The sequence below is a fragment of the Pectinophora gossypiella genome, chromosome 1 (assembly GCF_024362695.1).
Source record: "Pectinophora gossypiella chromosome 1, ilPecGoss1.1, whole genome shotgun sequence".
In the NCBI taxonomy this organism is placed as follows: domain Eukaryota; kingdom Metazoa; phylum Arthropoda; class Insecta; order Lepidoptera; family Gelechiidae; genus Pectinophora; species Pectinophora gossypiella.
The window spans coordinates 4,039,632-4,061,499 of record NC_065404.1 but is presented as its reverse complement, the minus strand read 5'-3'; the positions used below and the strand labels follow the sequence as shown (position 1 = coordinate 4,061,499).

At 38.2% G+C, this 21,868-nt stretch overlaps 1 protein-coding gene across 4 annotated transcripts in view; it reads right to left on the bottom strand.

The window, feature by feature from the left end:
* The window catches only part of LOC126380382 (dual specificity calcium/calmodulin-dependent 3',5'-cyclic nucleotide phosphodiesterase 1), a 281,501-nt gene that overhangs the window by 20,479 nt on the left and 239,154 nt on the right, over positions 1-21,868 (bottom strand). For all 4 annotated transcript variants that reach the window (XM_050029798.1, XM_050029954.1, XM_050030030.1 and 1 more), the window contains 4 exons: positions 19,935-20,184; positions 7,286-7,402; positions 1,223-1,363; positions 477-646 (listed from right to left, as the gene is read on the bottom strand). In XM_050029798.1, the coding sequence (XP_049885755.1) occupies positions 477-646; positions 1,223-1,363; positions 7,286-7,402; positions 19,935-20,184 (678 nt within the window). The remainder of the gene's footprint in view (positions 1-476; positions 647-1,222; positions 1,364-7,285; positions 7,403-19,934; positions 20,185-21,868) is intronic.

Below are 21,868 nucleotides of genomic sequence, written 5' to 3'. Positions count from 1 at the left end.
GATTTTCGTAAAACGAACTATACAGATCGACGGGGAATCTTTTCACAGTTCAAAATCAAGTATTTATTTTGTGAGGAAAACTTTAGTTTTTGAACCTAACTAAGTAACCTAACCTAACCCATTTAGGCTGAATAGTTTAGTACTTTTACCTATCCTAGTAACAAATGAAACGAAATTTTCGTTTCATGAAAAATGGCAAAAAGTAAATGTTTCTTCACAATATGAATACTCGATTCGTAACCGTGAAAAGATTCCCAGTAGTTCTGTATTTTTATTTTACCTTTAATGGGTTTGCTCTTGGCTCCAGACTTGTCCGAAGGTATTGACGAGGCATAAGATGGAGCGAGCTCGCCCAGAAGGTGCCTGTTCACCTTGTTCTGAAAGCACTCGGGTTATATGCATTCGGAAATATAGAAGACGGCAAAGAATCGGAAAACCTGGAGGCAGGATTGCCCCACCCCTGTGGATAGTTTTACCTGAAAGCAGCACTTATATGATGGTTCTCCAGCACAGCCCTGTCGTTATAGAGCAGCGCGGTGTCAGAGCCAGACATGACGTGGAAGTTATTTGTGGTACCAGTGTGCTCGAAGTCGTGCACCACCGCTGCCACCAGCGTCGCGAAGATCTCCAAGTCCGACAACCAGTTCTGGAAGGAAGCAGCTTGTTAGTGTGGAAAGGTGATGGGGTAGAGGACTTTTCCGAGACGTGATTTAAGGTTTAAATTTTTGTGTTCCCTTTTTATAGTAATATCTTTATGTTAACAAAAAATGTAATAAACAAGCTAGTTTCTATCCAGGTAAAAAATGAGATACCTATTTTTACCCAGAATGAAATTTATAGAAAGAAATCAAAGTTTTGTTAGAGAAAATGTCATTAGAATCATAATTATATATTTATTATAATTATATTTATTGGACAAATAACAAACACATACCTTATAAATAAAACGCCTCATTACAATATGGTTTTTCAGAAAGGCGCTTGCGTGGTTTTTGCTATAAGCATTTGAATTTAGAAGGTAACCAAAACTTTGAGGGAGAATTCAGACCATGAGTCCTAGTTGATAAGTGGAATTTTCCGTCGCATACATATAGAACTGCAAATAATTAAAAATAAAATAAAATTTTGCGATAGGAAATTCCACTTGATATCAACTCAGAATCATGAACTGAATCATCCCCCTCAGTATGCGGTAAAGTGCTATTAACCCTGTATAACTTACCATGAGGCCAGTCTGACAAAGCATATAGTGCACCGTCTGAGCCACATCCGCGGCATGCAGGTTGTTGTGGTACGGGTTGTGGAACTTGCAGTACCCCTCCTCTATCCGACTGAGAAAGTTCTCCAGTATCGTCGATGGGACCTGGTGGCAAATAATTTTAGATTACTTATCTATTAGAAAAATACATGTAGGTAGGTAGTAAAATACTGGAGATGGAGAAAGCTGCTAGGCATTCCTTGGACAGCTATGAGAACGAACGTCTCCATCTTAATGAGATTAAGATCACCAGGCGTCTACTTCCACATGCCAGGAGAGAGACCTGAGCTTCTTTGAGAGAAACACATTATTCTTGGCCAGATTGAGGGTAACACTGATCAGGGTGGACGAGGTCCAGCAGGCGGCAGAGGTCCCTATACAAAGACCTATACATAAGACACAGGACCGAACCCAGTCCACCCAACAAGAAAGAAGACACCTTCTAAAGATCCAAGTATCTACGAGAAGTCTACTCCGCTTTCCTATTGAGATAGGAAACCGAATTCACAAGTCGAGAAAAACCTGAGAATGTGGGTATTCTTTCAGATTGCTTTAAAGACCGTTTCTAAGTTTCTTAGAGTGTACTAGAACGTATATTGAACGTTAACTTTGGAGCTAAGGTGTTCGTTTAAAGTTACCTATTTTATTTTCAAGTTGAATCCTTTTTAAGTTAAATGTATTTAAGTTGCAAAGTTATTGAAGTTTAAATCTTGAATCTTATCATATCACTCGGAAAAGTGTAAATCTTAAAAGAAATATAAAAGTGTTCACTATTTTGTCGCTAAAATAACTACTTACGAGTATCTTTCCAGCGTTATCCCGTCTTAACAGGGTCCCCTTACCTAATCTAAAAATTTGACAGGTCCGATTTTTTACAGAAGCGACTGCCTGTCTGACTTTTGTCTGACTGAATGTTTTTTAAATATGAACTATCAACTTTTAATTATATCATCACATTTTGCCCTAAGGACACGGCAACCCCGTCGCGCGCATATTAGGTATGTTTAGGGCTTTGTATTCTAAAAAACAGGGCTTGGACCAATAGCCGTATGACGTTTATCTAACGTTTTGTTGCGCAAGTGTAGCACAAGTGTACTATATCCCCTGCCGAAGGGTGTCTTGAAGAGATTGCTCTTAGCGATAAGGCCGCCTTTGCCCACCTTTGAATAAGTTTCTCCTGTAAGTAAATGACTTGTAAATTTGTGTGCAATGAAGTGTTTTATTTTTATTATTAGGTATTATTACTTTCCTTTTAAAGTCAGTGGAACCTTTCGGAAGTACAATACATATTATCGATGTTGGCTCAGACGATCAGAGGATCAGACGTCAAATTAAACGTAAAGGGTAGAATGGTGTTAGTGTAGATTATAAATTCTGACAAGTTGGTTAGCCACTAAGTTAGAACTTCAGAAGCTTGTAACCCGCAGAAAGCCTGTACCTAGCACCTGGATTTAAATCAAACATAACATAACATAAGCTCACGTCTGTATCCTGGAAGGGGTAGGTAGAGATGTATAGGGTATACAATTATATACTATACACCCACTACTCGTCAGCTATGTATAAGTTCCATGTATATAGGGGGCGAGCCTATTGCTATTAACCGCAATATGTTCTAAATCCAAAAACATACAGATAATAGTCGTATTTGATTATACAGGGTGTTAGTGACATCGTAACAAAAACTTTAAGGGGTGATTGAGGCCATGATTCTGAGATGATATCGAGTGGAATTTTCCGTCGCAAAAGTATGGAACTGAAAATAATTAAAAAAAAACACAAAAAAAATCATGAATATTCAGACTGATAATTCCACTTGATATCAACTCAGAATTATGGTCTGAACCATCCCCCTCAGTATTCGTTACGGTGTCACTAACACCCATACCTATTTGTATGGCTACCGTATGTACTTGTGCGGGTTGTAAGTGACATCGTAACGAATACTGAGAGGGATGATTCAGCTGATTATTCTGAGTTAATATCAAGTGGAATTTTCCATTGCAAAAGTATAGAATTGTAAATAATTAAAAAAAAAAACAAAAAAAAAACATGAATTATGCGACGAAAAATTCTACTTAATATTAACTCAGAATCATCCCCATAAGTATTCGTTACGATGTCACTAACACCCTGTATTATTTCGACGCTTCGCGACTTTGCACCAATAAGGTGTAATTACTTAACCACCTCTCTATGTAGGGGTAATTAAAATGAATTTTTGCTACTCAAAGAGATATGTGAAAAACCAAAACAATGTGGTTATGTCATTATCACCATTAACTGAGCCAAGCTCTTGTCGGTGTTGCGTTGTTACGTAAATATTGCATAATGATGCTTTCGTTAATTATTATAATTTAATGTGGTTCTTACTGATGAGAGAAAGAACGAACAGAAACAGGCAAAATCAGAATCATTCATTCAACGATTTCAACGTAATAGGGTAGTTTCCAACTAGTCAAATCAGGGAGGTTAAAATGGCCACATCGACGCAATTCATCTAAGTAAGCAATATTGCTATTTGACATTTGTTTGCATTGCGCACTCACAGTAAAATAAAAGAAACGTTTTTTGTCACCTTTAGATCTGTCTTTATTAAGAAATCAGAATTTCATAATTTATCTTTGACCTAGGAAGCTACCCAAGTTGTTGAAGATCAATTTAACATTTTTGAATCTATGTAAGCTAAGCTAAGCTAAGCTGAGGAGAACAAATGACAAGAAACTGCAACAGCAACACATCTTTTAAACCATCATGTTAATGTTATGTTTTATGTAATTACGGTTTTTTCCATTTAATATTAAAATATTGTAACGTAATTTATAGAATGTGTACCTACTCATCGAAATATTTGTTGACGTGTAATATTTATTATGAATTGAATTGAATTCAAAATAAGCTTAACATAAGCTTTAAATTTATTTTCAGACAAATACAAAATATTTTCTGGTATTTATTGTAAAAACGTACCCCAAAAAAGATAAATTTAATTTACTTAACATTTAAAACATTAAAAAAGGTGCTAAATAAATGTGAGCTTATGTAACAATGTTAAATAATAACACGTATAATATTGTTATACAGTAGTAATTTGGCCGCCTAATATCAGTTCCCAGATAGTTAATCCCATGCATTCCCATATCTTCTAAAACATCACTAACCTTATAATAACCTTTTTTACAGAGTTTCTGTTTGAGTGTAGTCTTAAAATTGTATAAGTACTTTAGTTATTGGAATAAAATGTACATAACGAGGCTTCCCCATGACGATAATAACCTGTACATCTGACTTAATTTTCCTGGTTGTATTGTGTGTTTAAATAAAGTCTCTTCTAGTCAAGGTTAATCCGTTGAGCATGTTATCTTACGAAAACTACCAGAAAATAGGAACTAAAAGATATCGTAAAGAAAATATCGTATTAACCTTGAAATAATGGATCCGTCATAAGGGACATCGCACCATATCATAGGGATTTATTACGTAATAGGAGAGGAAAGCGATCCATTTATCATTATTAATAGGAAGGACGTAAAAAGGTTATTGTTGGGAAATTGGCAAACTATATTACTTGATGGAGGCAATATTGTGAGCATAATAGATATAGTGAAGAGATTTTTTGGGATTATTGCCTTTTACTGAGATGTCAGGTGAAGACAAAAGCCTTCGTTAGATCACATATAAACACAATTTAATAACTCTTTATAACTACATAACAAAAATAATATGCGCAAATGAAAAACCTTGCTCAAATATATCGTAGCCGCCCAGACTGGGAAACTCTTAGAGTTTCCGTTCATAGCGAAGACCTATCCAAAAAAGAGACAGACCAGGCGATGACGGGTCGGTGACATCCCGAGATATGGAGGTCCAAAATGGACAGATGGAGCTTTTTTTTGTGACTCAGATGGCATTAACTACTTGGGCGGATAAATGGGGAGCGCTAAGGGTGCCAAGTTGGGCGCGAACCTCGGCTCAGGGCGTCGTCTGAGAGGAAGAATATTTGAAGGAATTAATCGACCCTAGTGGATCGACAGCGATAAGCACTGAATGAGGGAAATCGTGGAAGCAGAGATTTCTGAATTATCATGTATTGGCTACGTGGAAAGCTAAACAAAAGAAAGGTCGCAATTATTATGATGACCGCTTTAGAAGCAGAAAAGGCTGTTACAATGCTGCAGAATCTCCTAGCAAACCTCCGCGGTCCAGCGGTTCAGCTTTGAGCTCACGATCCGGACATCTCGGGTTTGAATCCCGGCGGGGACGTATCAGAAAAACAATTAAGTGATCCCTAATTTGGTTAGGACACTACAGGCTGATCACCCGATTGTCCAAACGTAAGAAGATCCGTGCTTCGGAAGGCACGTTAAGCCGTTGATCCCGGTTACTTACTGATGTTAAGTAATACGTAGTTGTTACATGAGTTATGTCAGACGCCTTTGGTGGCTCAATTGTAACAATGACACCAGGGTTGTTTAGGTTGGTCATCCACCTCATAACCCATACGATCTTCTTCTTATCGTGTGGGTTGTGAGGTGCAATGCCAACTTCATCAACCCTGGTGTCAGGCTTATTACTGGACCGCCAAAGGCCCCTGACTTGGTTCATGTAACGACTACATATTTAGTAACCCACACGATAGAAGAAGTGTCAATCTCTATCGGCTCGCCTTATGCTGTGCCTCCAAGCGCCTTCAGCTAGAACTACCCACCTAACATTGTTCTTTTGTGAAAGCTATCAGCTTACCCTTACTTGTCGGATCAAGTAATAAATGTCGTTCGAAGCTACATTGGAGCTAAGTTAAAAAGGTAAATTGCTTTGCGACTGTTCATGTGACATTGTAAAGATCAGCGTTTCAATTGGTAAGAGACTGCTTGGAAGAAATTGATTATTGCTGATTTAAGTAAGTAAGTAAAGTGGACTGATAATCTTTTTTTTTATTCCTTGCCGCATGTGAGTTTTATTTTGTTTTTTTTTTAAACGTGACTTATTGTAAAAATAAAAGAATTGAGATCAATAGCCACACATAAATTCACGCCTGTAATCCCTATTGCACCTACATCCTCCAGCTTGCAGCTTCTGTTGACACTGTGGTGGACTTAACAAGTTGACCATCTAGTTCCGACTCCATAAGAAAAACTGTTGTATATTGCTATAAATAGTACAAAAATAAAAACAGACCCCTATTTTCTTAAGAAATGAGAAGGCGACGGCCTCCGTGGTCCAGTGGTTGAGCGTTGGGCTCATGATCCGGAAGTCCCGGGTTCGAATCCCGGTGGGGACATATCACAAAAATCACTTTGTGATCCCTAGTTTGGTTAGGACATTACAGGCTAATCACCGGATTGTCCAATAAGTAAGATGATCCGTGCTTCGGAAGGCACGTTAAGCCGTTGGTCACGGATACTACTTACTGGAGGAGCTCGGTGGCGCAGCGGTTAAGGCCCGATCTCCCTATCCATCCATAGGGAAGGCCCGTGCCACAGCAGTGGGGACGTTAATGGGCTGATGATGATGATGATGACTACTTACTGATGTAAGTAAGTAGTTACATGAGCCATGTCAGGGGCCTTTGGCGGCTCAATAATAACCTTGACACCAGGATTGATGAGGTTGGTAATTCACCTCACAAACCCACACGGTAGAAGAAGATAAGAAATGAGGAAATTTGTAGTTTTTAACATAATTTGTGTAAAATTGTGTGAGACACTTTTCATATTCGAGTCGCTAGCAAGTCGATGCGTGAACGGGGAACCTTAACTCGCCTGTCAAATTTGACAACTCGAGCTTTGACATTTACTCGCTCTACTCACGCGTTCTATGTTTTCTACTATGCTGATAGAAGCCGACTTTATCATTTGACATTCGTCACATAAATATACGCCCCACTGCTAGGCACAGGCCTCCCCTCAATCAACCGGTAGGGTTATAGAGCATCTACCAAACTGCTTCAGTGCGTGTCGGTTGTGCCCTATATTAATAAGTCGAATGAACTGCACAAAATTAAATGCGGAATATAAAACTTTTTACCTTAAACTTGTGTATCATGCCGTATCTATTGAGTAGTTCGTATCCGAGGTACTTGACGGGCGCGCCGTTCGCGGCCTCGTGCAGCGCGAACACGTCGAACGACCACTCATCCAATGTCTGCAACAATATAGACTTCTGTTAAAGTTTGTAGAGTTGATAAATCACTACTTATTATATAAAAGCGAAAGAACACTGACTGACTCACTCACTCATCAAGTAATCTCAAACTTCTAGTGTTAGGATATTTTGGCGCGTAGGTGTTAAGACGAGTTTTTGCAAAATTCAACCCTTAAGAGGGAAAAGATGTGGCAAAGTTTGCATGAAATTTTTATAGTTTTAATAGTACTGCTACATATTGGTGCTAATTCCTGTAAACACCGTCTAATTTTATCTTAAGTTCTCTTATATCTGTCATATTATATGTTTATATCTGTCATTTTCTTATCCGCCGAAAAGTTAAGGGACGGGTAACGACAAGCATACAATTTATGGAACACACGTCAATTTTAAGCACAAATCTAAAACAACCGTCTAAAAATTTTACATTAAGTACATGCCAGCGAGATGCCTATTTTATTCGCCCGGGTTATTCATTCGTTTTAAAATTAACTTGTTAACAATCGTCCATCCCTTTCCTTTTCAACGGATAAGAAAATGACGGATATAACTTTTAAGTTATAATATATAAAATTAGGCGGTGTCTGCAGGAATCGGGGCCATTATTTTTTTAATTTTTTTATTAGGTTTACCAACAGTTACAACATTATTACTACGCTTATTCAACAAACATAGGTATTATTCTAAATGCGTAACCAATTAAAGGTAAACACAGCTAACAATTCGTATAAACTTATCAAGCTAAAAGTAACGTGTGTGTGTGTTTAAGTGTGTTTGCATGTATATGCGTGTTTACGTGTGCTACAATAAGTATATATATGTATATAGTATATGAACATAGATACATACGATATAATATACATAAATATCAGCCGCCTTAAAATCTGAACCCTGTTGATCCTGCAATAAATGATTGGAATACTTGCGACTGTAGCCCAAATTTACTGATAGAAAATAAGTCGATATCTGTGAACTGATTGTTGTAGGTTAAAATCATTCGACTAATAATTATAAAGTTAATAGTAGTGTATAACTCCTATGAGTCAAGCTCGGTGAGGTGTGGGTACTCAATTCATCTTGCGATGGATGTGCACCATTGTGATATAGTCGTGAGCTTATGCTCCACATTTTTTAATAAAACTGAGAACAAACGTCCAAATACAAACAAACACATTTAATCCTTTTCGAAACAGATTGCGAATGAGTCCACCGAGTTTCAGTCATGACGTTATCTGGCATACAGTGTAACCACATTTTGTGAAGTATTTGTATAAACGGAGAATGTTAATGCTTATGTACGTGAAACTCAAATAAACGATTTATTTTTTGTTTCATGAAACGAGGTATTGCTAAGTTCTCTTCTTCTTCTATCGTGTGGGTTGTGAGGCGGAGTACCAACCTCATCAACCCTGGTGTCAGGGTTACTATTGGGCAGCCAAAGGCCCCTGACATGGCTTATTTATCGACTACTCACATGTAATCTCATGTAATTCCTTTATATTCTTCGCGCAAACAGTAGCATAGGAATGTAGGTAAATAATAATACTTATGTCTTAAGACAAATACACACACAGTACAGAACAGGCCTAACCCAATGATTGTCGAATTTGTTTCGAATTCATGTCTGGATCATAAATGATTATCACTTGGTCTGCGGTGAAGGAAAACATCATGAGGAATTCCACATTGCCGAGAAATATGTTTTCGGAGGTATGTGACCTGACCTGTATTGGACTGGTTTTCCCTTCGCGGGTCGGTAGGTGAGACAGGCAGTCGCTTTTCTAAAAACCGGACCTGTCAAATCTTCAGGTTAGGTAAGCGGACACCGTGAAAAACGGGATAATGGGAGATGATGATGTCTTAAGACAAATACTACAAATGTTTGTGAGTTTAGGACATATTTAGTAATATCGAGGTTATTGCTACGTAGTTTCTAAAAGAGTTAAAATAATACTTATTTATACATCATAATATTATATATCATATTATAATTATTAATATATTATCATATATATTATACTCTCCAGAACAACGTAACCGGGTTCAGAATACCAATTAGAAATCTCACAGCGGCATAAGAAAGTGACATGTCGATTCGGGCAATCACCAACTTAATTTCACTAATATTAGTATTAGTGAATTAGCTCCGTCCCTTCTTGTACTTATTGTAAGTGAAGGGCGGCATTAGTCTAAGAGCTGTCAAACTGAAATTCGGTTATGTTTGTGTGCACCCGAATAGGCATCACTGTATTCTACCACTAGGATTATTTGGAAGGATAAAAAAATCTAATAAAACATATAATTAATTACTTTTTATATTAAACGAGTTTGCCTTCGAGACCATCATAAAAATAAATAATAAGTTTAGGTTTTTAATTTTGGTATTAATAGTTTTTCCGCGTTACTAAAGTACGAAAATCTTTTCCACTTTATGCATTTATGAGCACTTTATGAGAACTTTATGAGCACTTTATAAGTGCTTTGCGCAGAGTGTGCTGGTCGGTAGGTGGGATGCGCTTATGTTTGCGCGGTGGGTGCGGTTGCACACAGGTGGTAGTGGCAGCTGAATTTTTTTATTGTATTTTAAAATGTTGAATGTTTACTAACAATAGAATAAGATTGTAATCACTAACATCTATAGATTGTTATATATGAAAATAAATCTTATATATATTCCGCCTTCATCGTCGCTAAGCGTAACTAATTTGTTCGAGTAATTATATTCATTGTCAAACGCGAGGAAAATTTCAACGTTACGACTGCTTGCAAATGGCAAACAATGGAGACCCCGGGCTAAATGAAAAGTCAAATGAACAAAGAGTAACTAAATAATGGAGTGGTACGTTTTTGTGTGTGGAGAAAATGTCACGAGAGAGAAAAGGGATGCAAAACTTTTCGTGCTTGGTGTAGACATAACCTCCTTCATTTTTGAAGACGGTCAAAATATCAATGAAATATTAATGTCGAAGGAGTAGGCTAATGTCGACAACATGGCAACACGCCTGTATAGCCAGAGCTGTATAGTATATGCTCACTCCTCGCCGGCTATGTTTAACACGTCGACAGTCTAGTGATCCAAATACGGGTTATGGCGGACTAGCTCCGTGACCCATACATGGGTAACTAAAAAAACGACCAGGTAAGCACTAAAAGCGAGTGCTCCACTTGGATCCCGGGTAACTTAGCATCAGGTTTGTATTACAGTATGTTCGATGAATGCTACTGTCAACCTGTTTGAAGGCTGAAGTGACTTAAGGTTTAGTTAAAATATTTAAATAATCAAATACTTATAATGTTTATTCAGATTTACTTTTTCAATAAACTAAAATGACACCAGTTGTCGTCATTATATTATATTATTTACGTTTTTAACAGGACATATAAAAATTGAAGTAATATGCGGGATTTACAAGGAAGTTAAAACATTTTGTATGGGACTGTCAACGTGTTAAGTTCCGTGTATTATGCGTCACCAAAAGGGTCCACATAATACCAGCGTCGTGGTTCACGCCGCGACTTGTGCTGAGTGAGGCCCTTTTATCTCAGGTCGTCCACCACCACCTTATGGTCATTTCGACAAACATCCGTCTTGCTTTTTTGTAATTGTTTTAGTGGAAATTTGATATGATGTTGTTGACTTTTTTTTTGTGTGTGGCGTCCTTTTATAATAAACTTTTTCTATTCTATTCTATTCTATTCTATTCTATTAGGGAGTGTGCTTAATGCCTTTAACCGGGCACAACTCTTAAAAACCACGTGGCATTACATCAATTATAATTATATTTATCATTCAAACACAGAGCAACACGGACCTTCGCGGTTCAAACATGAATTCAAACTCACAAAGTCGGATTCTGTGGTTTCATAATTAAGTCACTACAGTATAGCATATCCTAGTTTATTGAAGTGGGTACGTAACGTAACTATGCCATGCTGCTCTACTCTTTTTCTATCGTGTGGACTGTGAGGTGGAGTACCAACCTCATCACCCCTGGTGTCAGGGTTACTATTGAGCCGCCAAAGGCCTCTGACATGGCTCATGGTAACGACTACTTATTTATATCAGTAAGTAGTAACCGGGACCAACGGCTTAACGTGCCTTCCGAAGCACGGATCATCTTACTTTCGGACAATCTGGTGATCAGCCAGTAATATCCTAACCAAATTAGGGACCACAAAGTAATTTATGTGATATGTCCCCACCGGAAATCGAATCCGGGATCTCCGGATCGTGAGCCTAACGCTCAACCACTGGACCATTGAGGTCGATTTTTGTGTTGATTTTAGACAGTAAAGTAAATCACGGCTTTTGGTTTTTGTGTCATACAAGACCATTAACCCGGCCCCAGGCGGGTTAGAGTCATCTTCCACTTGGGCAATTCGCGTCCTTGCCGCGGGGGTGGGCGCTTCTTTCGAAGAGTTCAAGGAACAAAATATACTGCGGCACGATGGATGGGGATGGAGTCCCGAAGTGCCGGCAGAGTAGTTGCAGGAGAGTGGAATGATTAGTAATAACGACGAAAATAGTAACATCAACAGGAATACCCAGTTTATTAATTAGCACTTAACAAAGAAACTATAACGATGCTATATAAGACACAGTGAAGAATTTATGATCACAATCCAAAATTAGGGCACGGCCAGAGCTTAGCAGTATAATATATGTTGCTCTTATGAAGGTCGGGGATGCAATGCGTCAACGTAAAAAGAAGGGAAATGCGAAATAAAATGAGAATTTCGAAATTTAAAACGATTGACGGTCAGAAGGAAAGGCCAGTATGTGCAGAGTTTGTCTCTCTCTCTATTTAAGAGCTGCGTTCTTGTCGGTGGAGTAATCGCCATTCCTCTCTTCTTCCCGCCAAAACCTTCACCTCCCGATACGACACGACCTGCACCTTCTCTTTTATTTGTTTCATAAATGTTATCCTAGGTCTACCCCTTCCTCTCTTCCCTTCAATTTTTCCTTTTATAATGTTTGCAGAGTTTGTACTCTGCTACAATACCTATTTCTTGTTGCCAGCCCTATAGCGGATTACAACCAAAAGATCTTTTTCTAACTTTAAGCCACACAATAATCCGGTGGTTGAACAAAAGCTTAGTCGTAATTTTAAACCCGTTCGCTAGTAAGCCTGTCAGGTGCAGACCACACGGGCACGCGTAAGGGCAAAACCACACTATATGTTGTTACTATCGACCATACAAGCTCTAGACTCCTAATATCAGATTAACGAATTCTGTCGACACATCTGATTAAAAGATCTTTCTTTAATGCAAAGAGAAAAATTAAATCGAAAAAAAAACAATCTGACTTGGACGGGACTTGAACCCGCAGTACTAATCAAGCCGGGACGAGGGTGTTAACAATAACACCACCGGGTACTCCTTCTGTCCATGCGATTTTTTTTTTCAATCTAGAATATTGAATATTGATATTACTTTAGACCGACAATTTCTTTTTTGGACAACAGACAATCATTAAACAATTTTTGTATCATGTTTTTTGGTATTCTCTTAAATATTTTAAATTCCATAGTTTTCTACTTGATATTCACTCAGAATCATGAGCTGAATCATCGCCATTCTTCTTCTTCTATCGCATGGATTGTGAGGTGGATTACCAACCCCATCAACCCTGGTGTCAGGGATATTACTTACATCAGTAAGTAATAACCGGGACCAACGGCTATCGCCCTCAGTGTTCGGCACGGTGTCACTAACACCCGGTATTAGATGCCGCCAGAGATCTTTTGGACATATCGAGACCGCTTCTGTGACCTTTCGAAGCGGTATTTAGGATCTTGAGTGAGCCAATCAGAACGCGGCGTCCGGCTTTCCTCATCCCATCCCAGCTAATTAACAGAATGAATTCTATGCGAAACGTTATACCATTAGCCGCTTTATTGCAAAACGAAGACTAAAGATAATACCAGCTTTAAAATAAAATTCGCGCCACAAAAGAACTCCTTGAATTTTAATGTAACTAATGGTCACGTCATAATAATTTTATGCAGAATCTGCGACACCAGCATCGGCCGCGGGACTTCCTTTGTGACGCGGACTGAGTATAAAAAAAATGAAAACGTAAATTATAGAGGATGTATTCATAACTAAGGCCTGCTCTATGTTAACAATAAACTTCTTCTTCACCAACAATAAACTATGTTATACAATAAGCTATAGTTATGAGTTAGTAGTAATAAGCTATAGTTATACAATAAATGCATTTGATTTGATTTGATTTATACTTTCAACCTGGTATTAAGTTTTCGTTATTTAATAATATCCCTGTTACCAGTGTTGCACAGGTTGGTAATCCACCTCACAACCCACACGATAGAAGAAGATTTAATGAAACAACTAGGGTCTACTAGTTGTGTCGTCGATGTTCCCACCTCTCGGCCTATTTCGGCTTGTTCCATTCCATAATTTCTGTTACGAAACAATTGAGATAGATCACCGGACCGCTGATTACTTTCTCTGCGTGTAGGTACTTTATTAATACGAAAGTAAATTGCAGAGAATTTTAGATAGACCTGGGTCTCTCTTGGGGGCCATGACCCCCATGACCCCCAAGACCTCACTGGATCCGCCATTGATAAGACCATCCTTAGTCTTTTTAGGTCTATGTGTTACATTACGCCTTCTTTAACTTGTAAGGAAAATGGAAGATTTACTTTTGCAGGTGGTGCACGTAGCGAAGGCCTGGGGTTCTAAAAAGGCCATATCGAAGTAGTGAAAGACTTTCCAGGTTATGTTCGCAATAATCAATATAGATGGCGCTGTACAGATTTTCCTTCGTTTAACCTTCTAATTTCATAGATAACAAACATGCATGTTTTATCTTTGTTTTTGGGTATAAATGATGACCCTTTTTATTACACCCCGGCACAATTACATCTTTCACTCATTATTATTCTGATTCAAATAACTTGAGTGATTGTCTATTGTTTGGTAAGGACTTTGCAGGCTTGAATCACCTGACTGTCTGAAAAAGTAAGATGATTCCGTGTTTCCGAGGGCACGTTAAGCCGTTGGTCCTGGTTATTAACCGTAAATTCACCTCAGTAAAAACAGTGTAGCAGTGTGGTGGAATACCTATGCTCCGCACTTCCTCCATTTGATTGAGGGGAGGCTTGTGCCCAGCAGTGGGACGTATATTATGTATCTTGCCATGTGTTCGTCGAGACAGAATCTTGTAAAAGTACTAAAAGGACGTCTGCCAGGGTCGACTGTGCAATGATGTCATAACGACATTACAGTAGAAAATCGCCACCAAGCTTTTCAAATAGCACAATGAACAAACATCATGACATAGAATAAATTAGTTTAGTGGAGTCTGATTGAGGATTTGAATTGAATCGTTATATCGGAACGTTTGTGGTTACGGGAGAACTTTAGCATTTGGGTCGCACTAATTCCTGTGAATCAAATGTGAATGTTGCAACTAATAAAACTTTTCGAAAGGGTTTGATTTTGGTTTGGGGCATTAGTTTTTGTTTTTTGGCATAATGTACTTTAGTATATCCAGACCTACGGGGTATACCGTAGAACCCTTGCTCGGGGATACGGGTGAAGACCTCAACGGTTGCAGAGGCGGAGATGGGAGGCATCGGTACGGCAATGCAGGACGGAAGAAGCGAGTCACAGGGACTGTAACCTGGAAACTGACAGAGCGTAGCAGTAACTGTCAGTATTATTCAGAAGCGGAGGACAGGAGTCGTCAGGCTTTGCAATAGATAACTCTGGGCGCCATCCCGACAGCGTCAGACAGGGTACTGCGGGGCAGAAGGCAAGAGGGAAACCACTGCTCTATTTTTCCCTAAATTTCAACAACAAACGTAAAGAAACTGTCAAACAGTATAACTTGAAACCAGGCAGATATTTTTTGTTTATTTTGTGAAATGTGACGTCTCACGAAGCTCAATCATGGCCGCCCGTGTTTCGGGTCTTGAATTACACAGATAAAAAAAACGCATTCTTATTTTGTAAAATAAAAATGTCTAAAAATGGTCTAAATAAGAAAAAACTATTGGATAATTATTGTTTAATGATAAACTACCATATCTGACATATTTAATATTTTATTGTTGCAACTGTCAAGTAGCCAATTGATTTGTGCCCGGCCAATGGCAATAGGCGCGCCCTCAATTACATAGCTAGTGAAGAGTGGGTGTATGTATATACTATATTACTCTGCCTACCTCCGGCCAAGTAGTTAATGCCATCTGCGGCAAATCTACAATAAGTCACGTAAAAAAAAAACTGCCTACCTCTTCGGGGATACAGGCGTGCCGAGGATATGTATGTACTAGGAAGAAAACATTTTAACATTACCAAAAAATTGTAACTATGTCATCTACTGAGATATTTTTGAATTTGAATTGACTTTACGAAAGCAGTATATAAAGCGAAGGTTGGTGGTAGGGCTGGCAGAGGAAGGCCTAGAAGGACGTACATTGACCGAATTGGTGATGTCCTTAGAAAAGTTTCAGTACGATCTACTATGAACCGGCGTGCGTGTATGAAACGATTGATAAATGTGGAGGAAGCAAAAGAAGTGTGTCAGGATCGAAGCGAATGGAATTCCATAGTCTCTGCTTATCCCGATGAGAAATCGGCGTGAGTTTATGTATGTGTATGAATTGAATTTGAATTATCAAAAACTGTATTCTCGCTATGATGAGTAAAATTCATTATTCTTTTCATGCGCTTTCGTTGGAGACAATTTTTATTCTTTTATGAGCACTCGTATGTTATGAAACGACTGCTTTATGTTGAAAACGAGGAACTTTCCAGCAGTTTTGAAAACGTAATTTGCTAAAAAAGCACCGGTAAAACTATTCTGATAGAGCAGGGTTTTCTGTAGCACGGTCGAACTATTCATTGGCTAATGGAGGGAGATTTCAATACTCAATTTTCAGACCAATTTGATTCTGGTCCAGGAAAATTGGCATAGAGTTGAGGCAAATTTACATAAAACTAATAATACAATACAACGGTTTCAAATTTAGAATAACAAATGATGTGTAAAATAGCCCCAGCCGTAGTAGCCCAGTTGGCAGAACGCCTGACTCTCAATTTGAGATCTCAAGTTCGAATCCCAGCATAGGCCAAAAGCAATGATTTTCAAATTCGTGTTTGGATTATACATTATTATCACGTGCTCAGCGGCGAAGGAAAACATCGTGAGGAAACCCACATTTCCGAGAATTGTATTTCGGAGGGATGTGACTTAACCTATATTTGGCTGGTTTTCCCTTCGCGTGTTGGAAGGTGAGACAGGCAGTCGCTTCTGTAAAAAACCGGACCTATCAAATCTTCAGGTTAGGTAAGCGGACCCTGTGAAAAACGGGATAACGCGAGGAAGATGATGATGCGTTAAATGGCTAGAATGTTGTTGAAATCGATTATTAGGTACGGTCACGAGTACTAATATGTATACACTTTGAAACCATGTCGCATTAACTTATTTGACAAATTGAACCGTAAGTCACATTAAATGTGAAATATGATAGTGCCAAAGGGATCTAAAGTGGGTACATGATATGGCTCATGACTGTAATGCAGTTGTGTCGAATCATCCCTGTATAATAGAAATACAAAACATGCACACGCAGCAAATAAAGTCCATACAGATGTTAGCGTTGGAAGAGAAAAGCCTAAGCGTACAGTCATGAGCAATATAATGTACCCACTTTAGGACTCTGTTGCACTAACATATTTGACATTTAGTGAGACTTACAGTTCAATTTGTCAAAAAAGTTAATGTGTCATGGAACCAAAGTGTATACATATTAATGCTCGTGACCGTACTACGATCAAATCCAGGATGGTTTAAAGCAAGGCTAGGTCAAAAGTACTTTAACGGCCTCTGTGGTCCAGTAATTGAGCGTTGGACTCACGATCCGGAGGCCCCGGGTTCGAATCCCGGTGGGGACATATCACAAAAATCACTTTGTGATCCCTAGTTTGGTTAGGAATTTACAGGCTGATCACCTGATTGTCTGAAAGTAAGATGATTCGTGCTTCGGAAAGCACGTTAAGCCGTTGGTTCCGGTTACTACTTACTGATGTAAGTAAGTAGTCGTTACATAAGCCATGTCAGGGGCCTTTGGCGGCTAAATAATAACCCTGACACCAGGGTTGGTGAGGTTGGTAATCCACCTCACAATCCACACGATAAGAAGAAGGAACGTGTACCATTTTAAAACATGTTTCAAATTAGTATTCCGAATACAGCAGTTTCTAATTCAAAAAGTCCTACGTATCTTAGTTTCAAAAACGTTATACAAGGCTTCTGTTATAGAATAAACAATGTTTAAGTACTTAACTACGAATAAGTAATTAAGCTGCGTGTACATGTGTTTGCGCGACTAAATACTTAATGTATTAATTCATCTTCTACTCCAACTAGAGGAAAAACCGATTATACACAGTAATGTACACTCACGCAATACTTACTAATTGACAACACATAACTAGCACGTCGTCTATTCATCTCTCAAATGAATCGGTTTGAAAATATGAATTCTATTTCAAATCAGCAGTAGCAGTATAACTGAAAATTCTAATTATTTCAGGCTTCAATTCGAAACGGCAGTGGAGCGTTATGAATTATAGCGCCAGCAAACTTGAATACTAGAAACGCAATGAAACAGAACTTATGAAAACCGTTTGATTACCAGGGATGTAAAGAGTTATTGCTGGACTCAGCGTGAAGTCCATAATTACAATGAGAAGGAAAATAGATTTCATTTACCAATGTGACTTTTTACTACGATGGCAAGTCAGAGTATACTCGGGTGGCAACATCTGTGAATGCCAACAATAAGAAGGAAACGTCATAATGTCATCCGACCTTCTGGCTGGTGGAATACTCTAGCCATAGACGCGGTCAATCAGCTCGCGACAACAAACACTTTAAGATTCCGAAGCCGACGCCACCGTTGTTTGTCGACGATTCCCTTCGTCGATTAATTCTTTGATATACGAGTACAATCCTCTGAGATGACACCTGGAGCCGTGGTTCGCGCATAACTGGCCTCAGGCCTGATGTCTTAGATTTTTGTACCAGGTACGGGTATTCAGCGCTGCACATTTGTTGTGTCAAGTAGATAATGCCATTGGGGCAAACAAACAATAAGTCCAAGCAAAGACCAGACGAAGTTCTAAAGAAAAGAAGAAGAGAAGAGAAGTTCTACAGCCAAAGACCAGATTTTGCGCGTCTAGGTACGATAGTACTTATGAATATCTCTGTTCGGCGCGTACTATCTAGGGTAAGGATTAGTGCTCCCAATTAACTCACGCTCTTGCATTTATTAAGCTAGATGTGCGGGAAAACCGACGAAAACGGCTTCCAGAGTAGAGGAAAGTTTATGAACTATATAATATAGTTATGCTTTCATCTCCTTAGCGTTATTCTGTTTTCACAGGGTCCGCTTACCTAACCTGATGATTTGACAGGTCCGGTTTTTTTGCAGAAGCGACTGCCTGTCTGACCTTTCAATTCCAACCCGCGAAGGGAAAGCCAGCAAATACACATTAGATCACATACCTCTGGAACGCATTTCTCGGGAATGTGGGTTTCCTCAGGATATTTTCATTTATGATCCAAACATGAATTCAGAAACGATTTCGAAAATCATTGGTTTATGCCAGTGCTGGGATTCAAACCTCCCTCTGGGCTACCACGGCACATTACGCAGGCTACTTATCTCTAATTTTACATTTTTTTTACGTGGTGGACTAATTTGTGTTTGAAATAAAATATAATATATATTAAATATACATATATTTACTGTCTTCTCTGTGAGTCGAAATGATTGTTAAGCACTTTGAACCGTCAATCTTTACATAAATATATTTTTTGTCGAACGTTTCATCCGCCAAAGAAAAACCTTGGCACAGGTAGATGTTAAAAAAAATTAAAAAGTAAAAAAAGTAGCTAACATTGGTTCCCAGGCGGTTATTTTCAAGCATTCCTATCTTCTAAAGAGTGACTAACCTTAAAAAAAAAAATTGTTTAAAAATTTACAAAGTTTCTGTTTAATCGAAAAACCAGAATGTCAATGGGAATCTTTTTGTAAAAAGCTAAGTATACATTAGGTTAAGTAGACGCCATCTTTTTCAAAATGATTCGTACATTTGTTGGAACCCCTTTATCAGTTTCGTCGTGTTTCAATTATGGAAGATATTAATTACACAAGTTCAATAGGCTAGGCAGTTTGTTTGGATTTGGAGATGATTGCTTTCGTTTCCAGAAAACCTACTACATGTAACTGTTAGCGTCTGGTGTACAAAATGATGACTTTGTTTTGTGCCTTTGCGTTGATTTTAGGGTGTCAATGCGTCTGCTCAGTCAATGTGTTTGTGTTTGCTATGCCTTTGGCGGATCAATAGTTCTAATCTTGACACCAGAATTGCTGAGATTGGTAATCCACCTCACAACCCACACGATAGAAGAAGACTCTGTTTCCAGCAGTGTTTCTAGACTAGGCAAGTTTATGGTGTTTATGATATGATAAATACTAACCTTAAGAACTCTAACGACATCTTGCGGGAATTGCATGAGCGCAGTGCTGGTGACCCGCCTGTAGATCCTGTCCACGAAGATGCCTGCTCGGATCGCGTGCGCAACCGACCGGAACTTGGGCTTCTCATCTGACTTTCTCTTCGCCGTCGCCAGCTGTCTGGTGAAGGTTGACGCCAACCACTCGCGGACCTCTGGCGGCACCGCATCAGGTTGCACTTCCGATAACTCGTCATCTTCGTCCGCCAGTCGCCTGCGCACACGTCATTAGCAAATTAAAACTATTTATTGTGTTTGGTGGTTTTATCTGGATGGAAATTTTAAGCCGGATCGATCTTATGTGTGTATTTTTATGGAAAAGTGGGAGGTTTTATGCCTTTTTAAGATTTAATGATGGAATAAAATGTTGTTTGCCTGACGTTTAAATACTATTAAATATAGTACATGATCTTAATGTAAATCAACCATTATAGTAATTACTATAATGAAATAATGATAGTCAGGATGTATATAGGTCTATTTTTAAAATTTCCATCCTCATATTATAAAACACAAGCAAATCCGCGTGGCGTGGCAAGCTTTGTTGTTTTAGAGGGAAACGAAATTCCATTATTAGCATTATTTGAGAAGAAAAAATTTTATCTATAAATTAGGCAACTTTTTCCACAGATAATCTACTGAAAGCTGACAGGGTTAAATTTTTTCCTTACTTTGGATTTCTTTAATTTTATATTATTACCTGCGTTAATATCGCTGAAAATTTCGAATTTCGTGTTGGAGATATGAAACAACCTTCAATGTGTATTAATATATTCAAAAATACTATTATATTAATATACCTTTCTTTATATATAAGTACACGAGTTTTTTCTATCTTCAACTGGCTGTGCTATTCTATTGCAGTTCAAATTCAAATTGAGAATGCTACTATTCCAAATTGTACCAAAGACTATTTGAGAATACTAATCTCAAGATCTAAACAAACTCAGGACGTTTACATTCTAAATTCTACCTCTATACAGGGTATTAATGACATCGTATCGAATACTGAGGGGGATGAATCAGACCATGATTCTGAGTTAATATCAAGTGGAATTTACGTCGGAAATTTCATGATTTTTTAAATTATATTCGGTCTATACTTTTTTTGCGACGGAAAATTCCACTTGATATCAACTCAGAATCATGGTCTAAAGCATCCCTCAAGGATTTCGTTACGGTGTCATTAACACCCTGTATTTTACGTATATTATATATCTATCTATAAAGATATATTTTGTTAGTTTTACTGGATGAAGTATTTGTATTAGTATAAGCTGTTAGGTATTAATAGTTTCGTAGAAAATAGGTAAATGATGTACTGTTCAATACCTAATAAATGTCGAATATTAGTAATGTTATAAATTGTTCACCCGAACCCGACAGATTGCCAATAGTCATTTATAACAACGGCTACTTTTTGTACAGGTAAAACTTCAAGTTTAATTTAATCAAGTAAATTGTTTAATTCAATCATTCTGTCGGACTGTGTGAAAGGAAAAACTTATTATACCTTCAAGTCAATCCTCTCAAGTACACTCAAATAAAGTACAATGTAAATTCGAGTTGGCTGAAATTATTCGAGAAACGGTTTTCTCTTAATATTGACATTGTAGACAAAAAATGTTTCAAACCCACGTATGGTCCTGTAGTAAACAGATTCAATGTCATCGTAGCCAATGAGAAGAGATGTTAGACCAATGTTAAACTAAGCTGTTAGGTTAGGCATGCCTAGCACATTAGAGCATTTCAGGTTCACACATGCAGCGTGCTCAAGAAGTTCGGAGGCGTCGTTACTTTCCATTGCGAACATTACATTTATAAAAGCTAAATGTCTAATTTTATTAAAGTGAATTACGTTCAATGATAAGTACAAGTGGCAAACCTGTAAGTTGGCA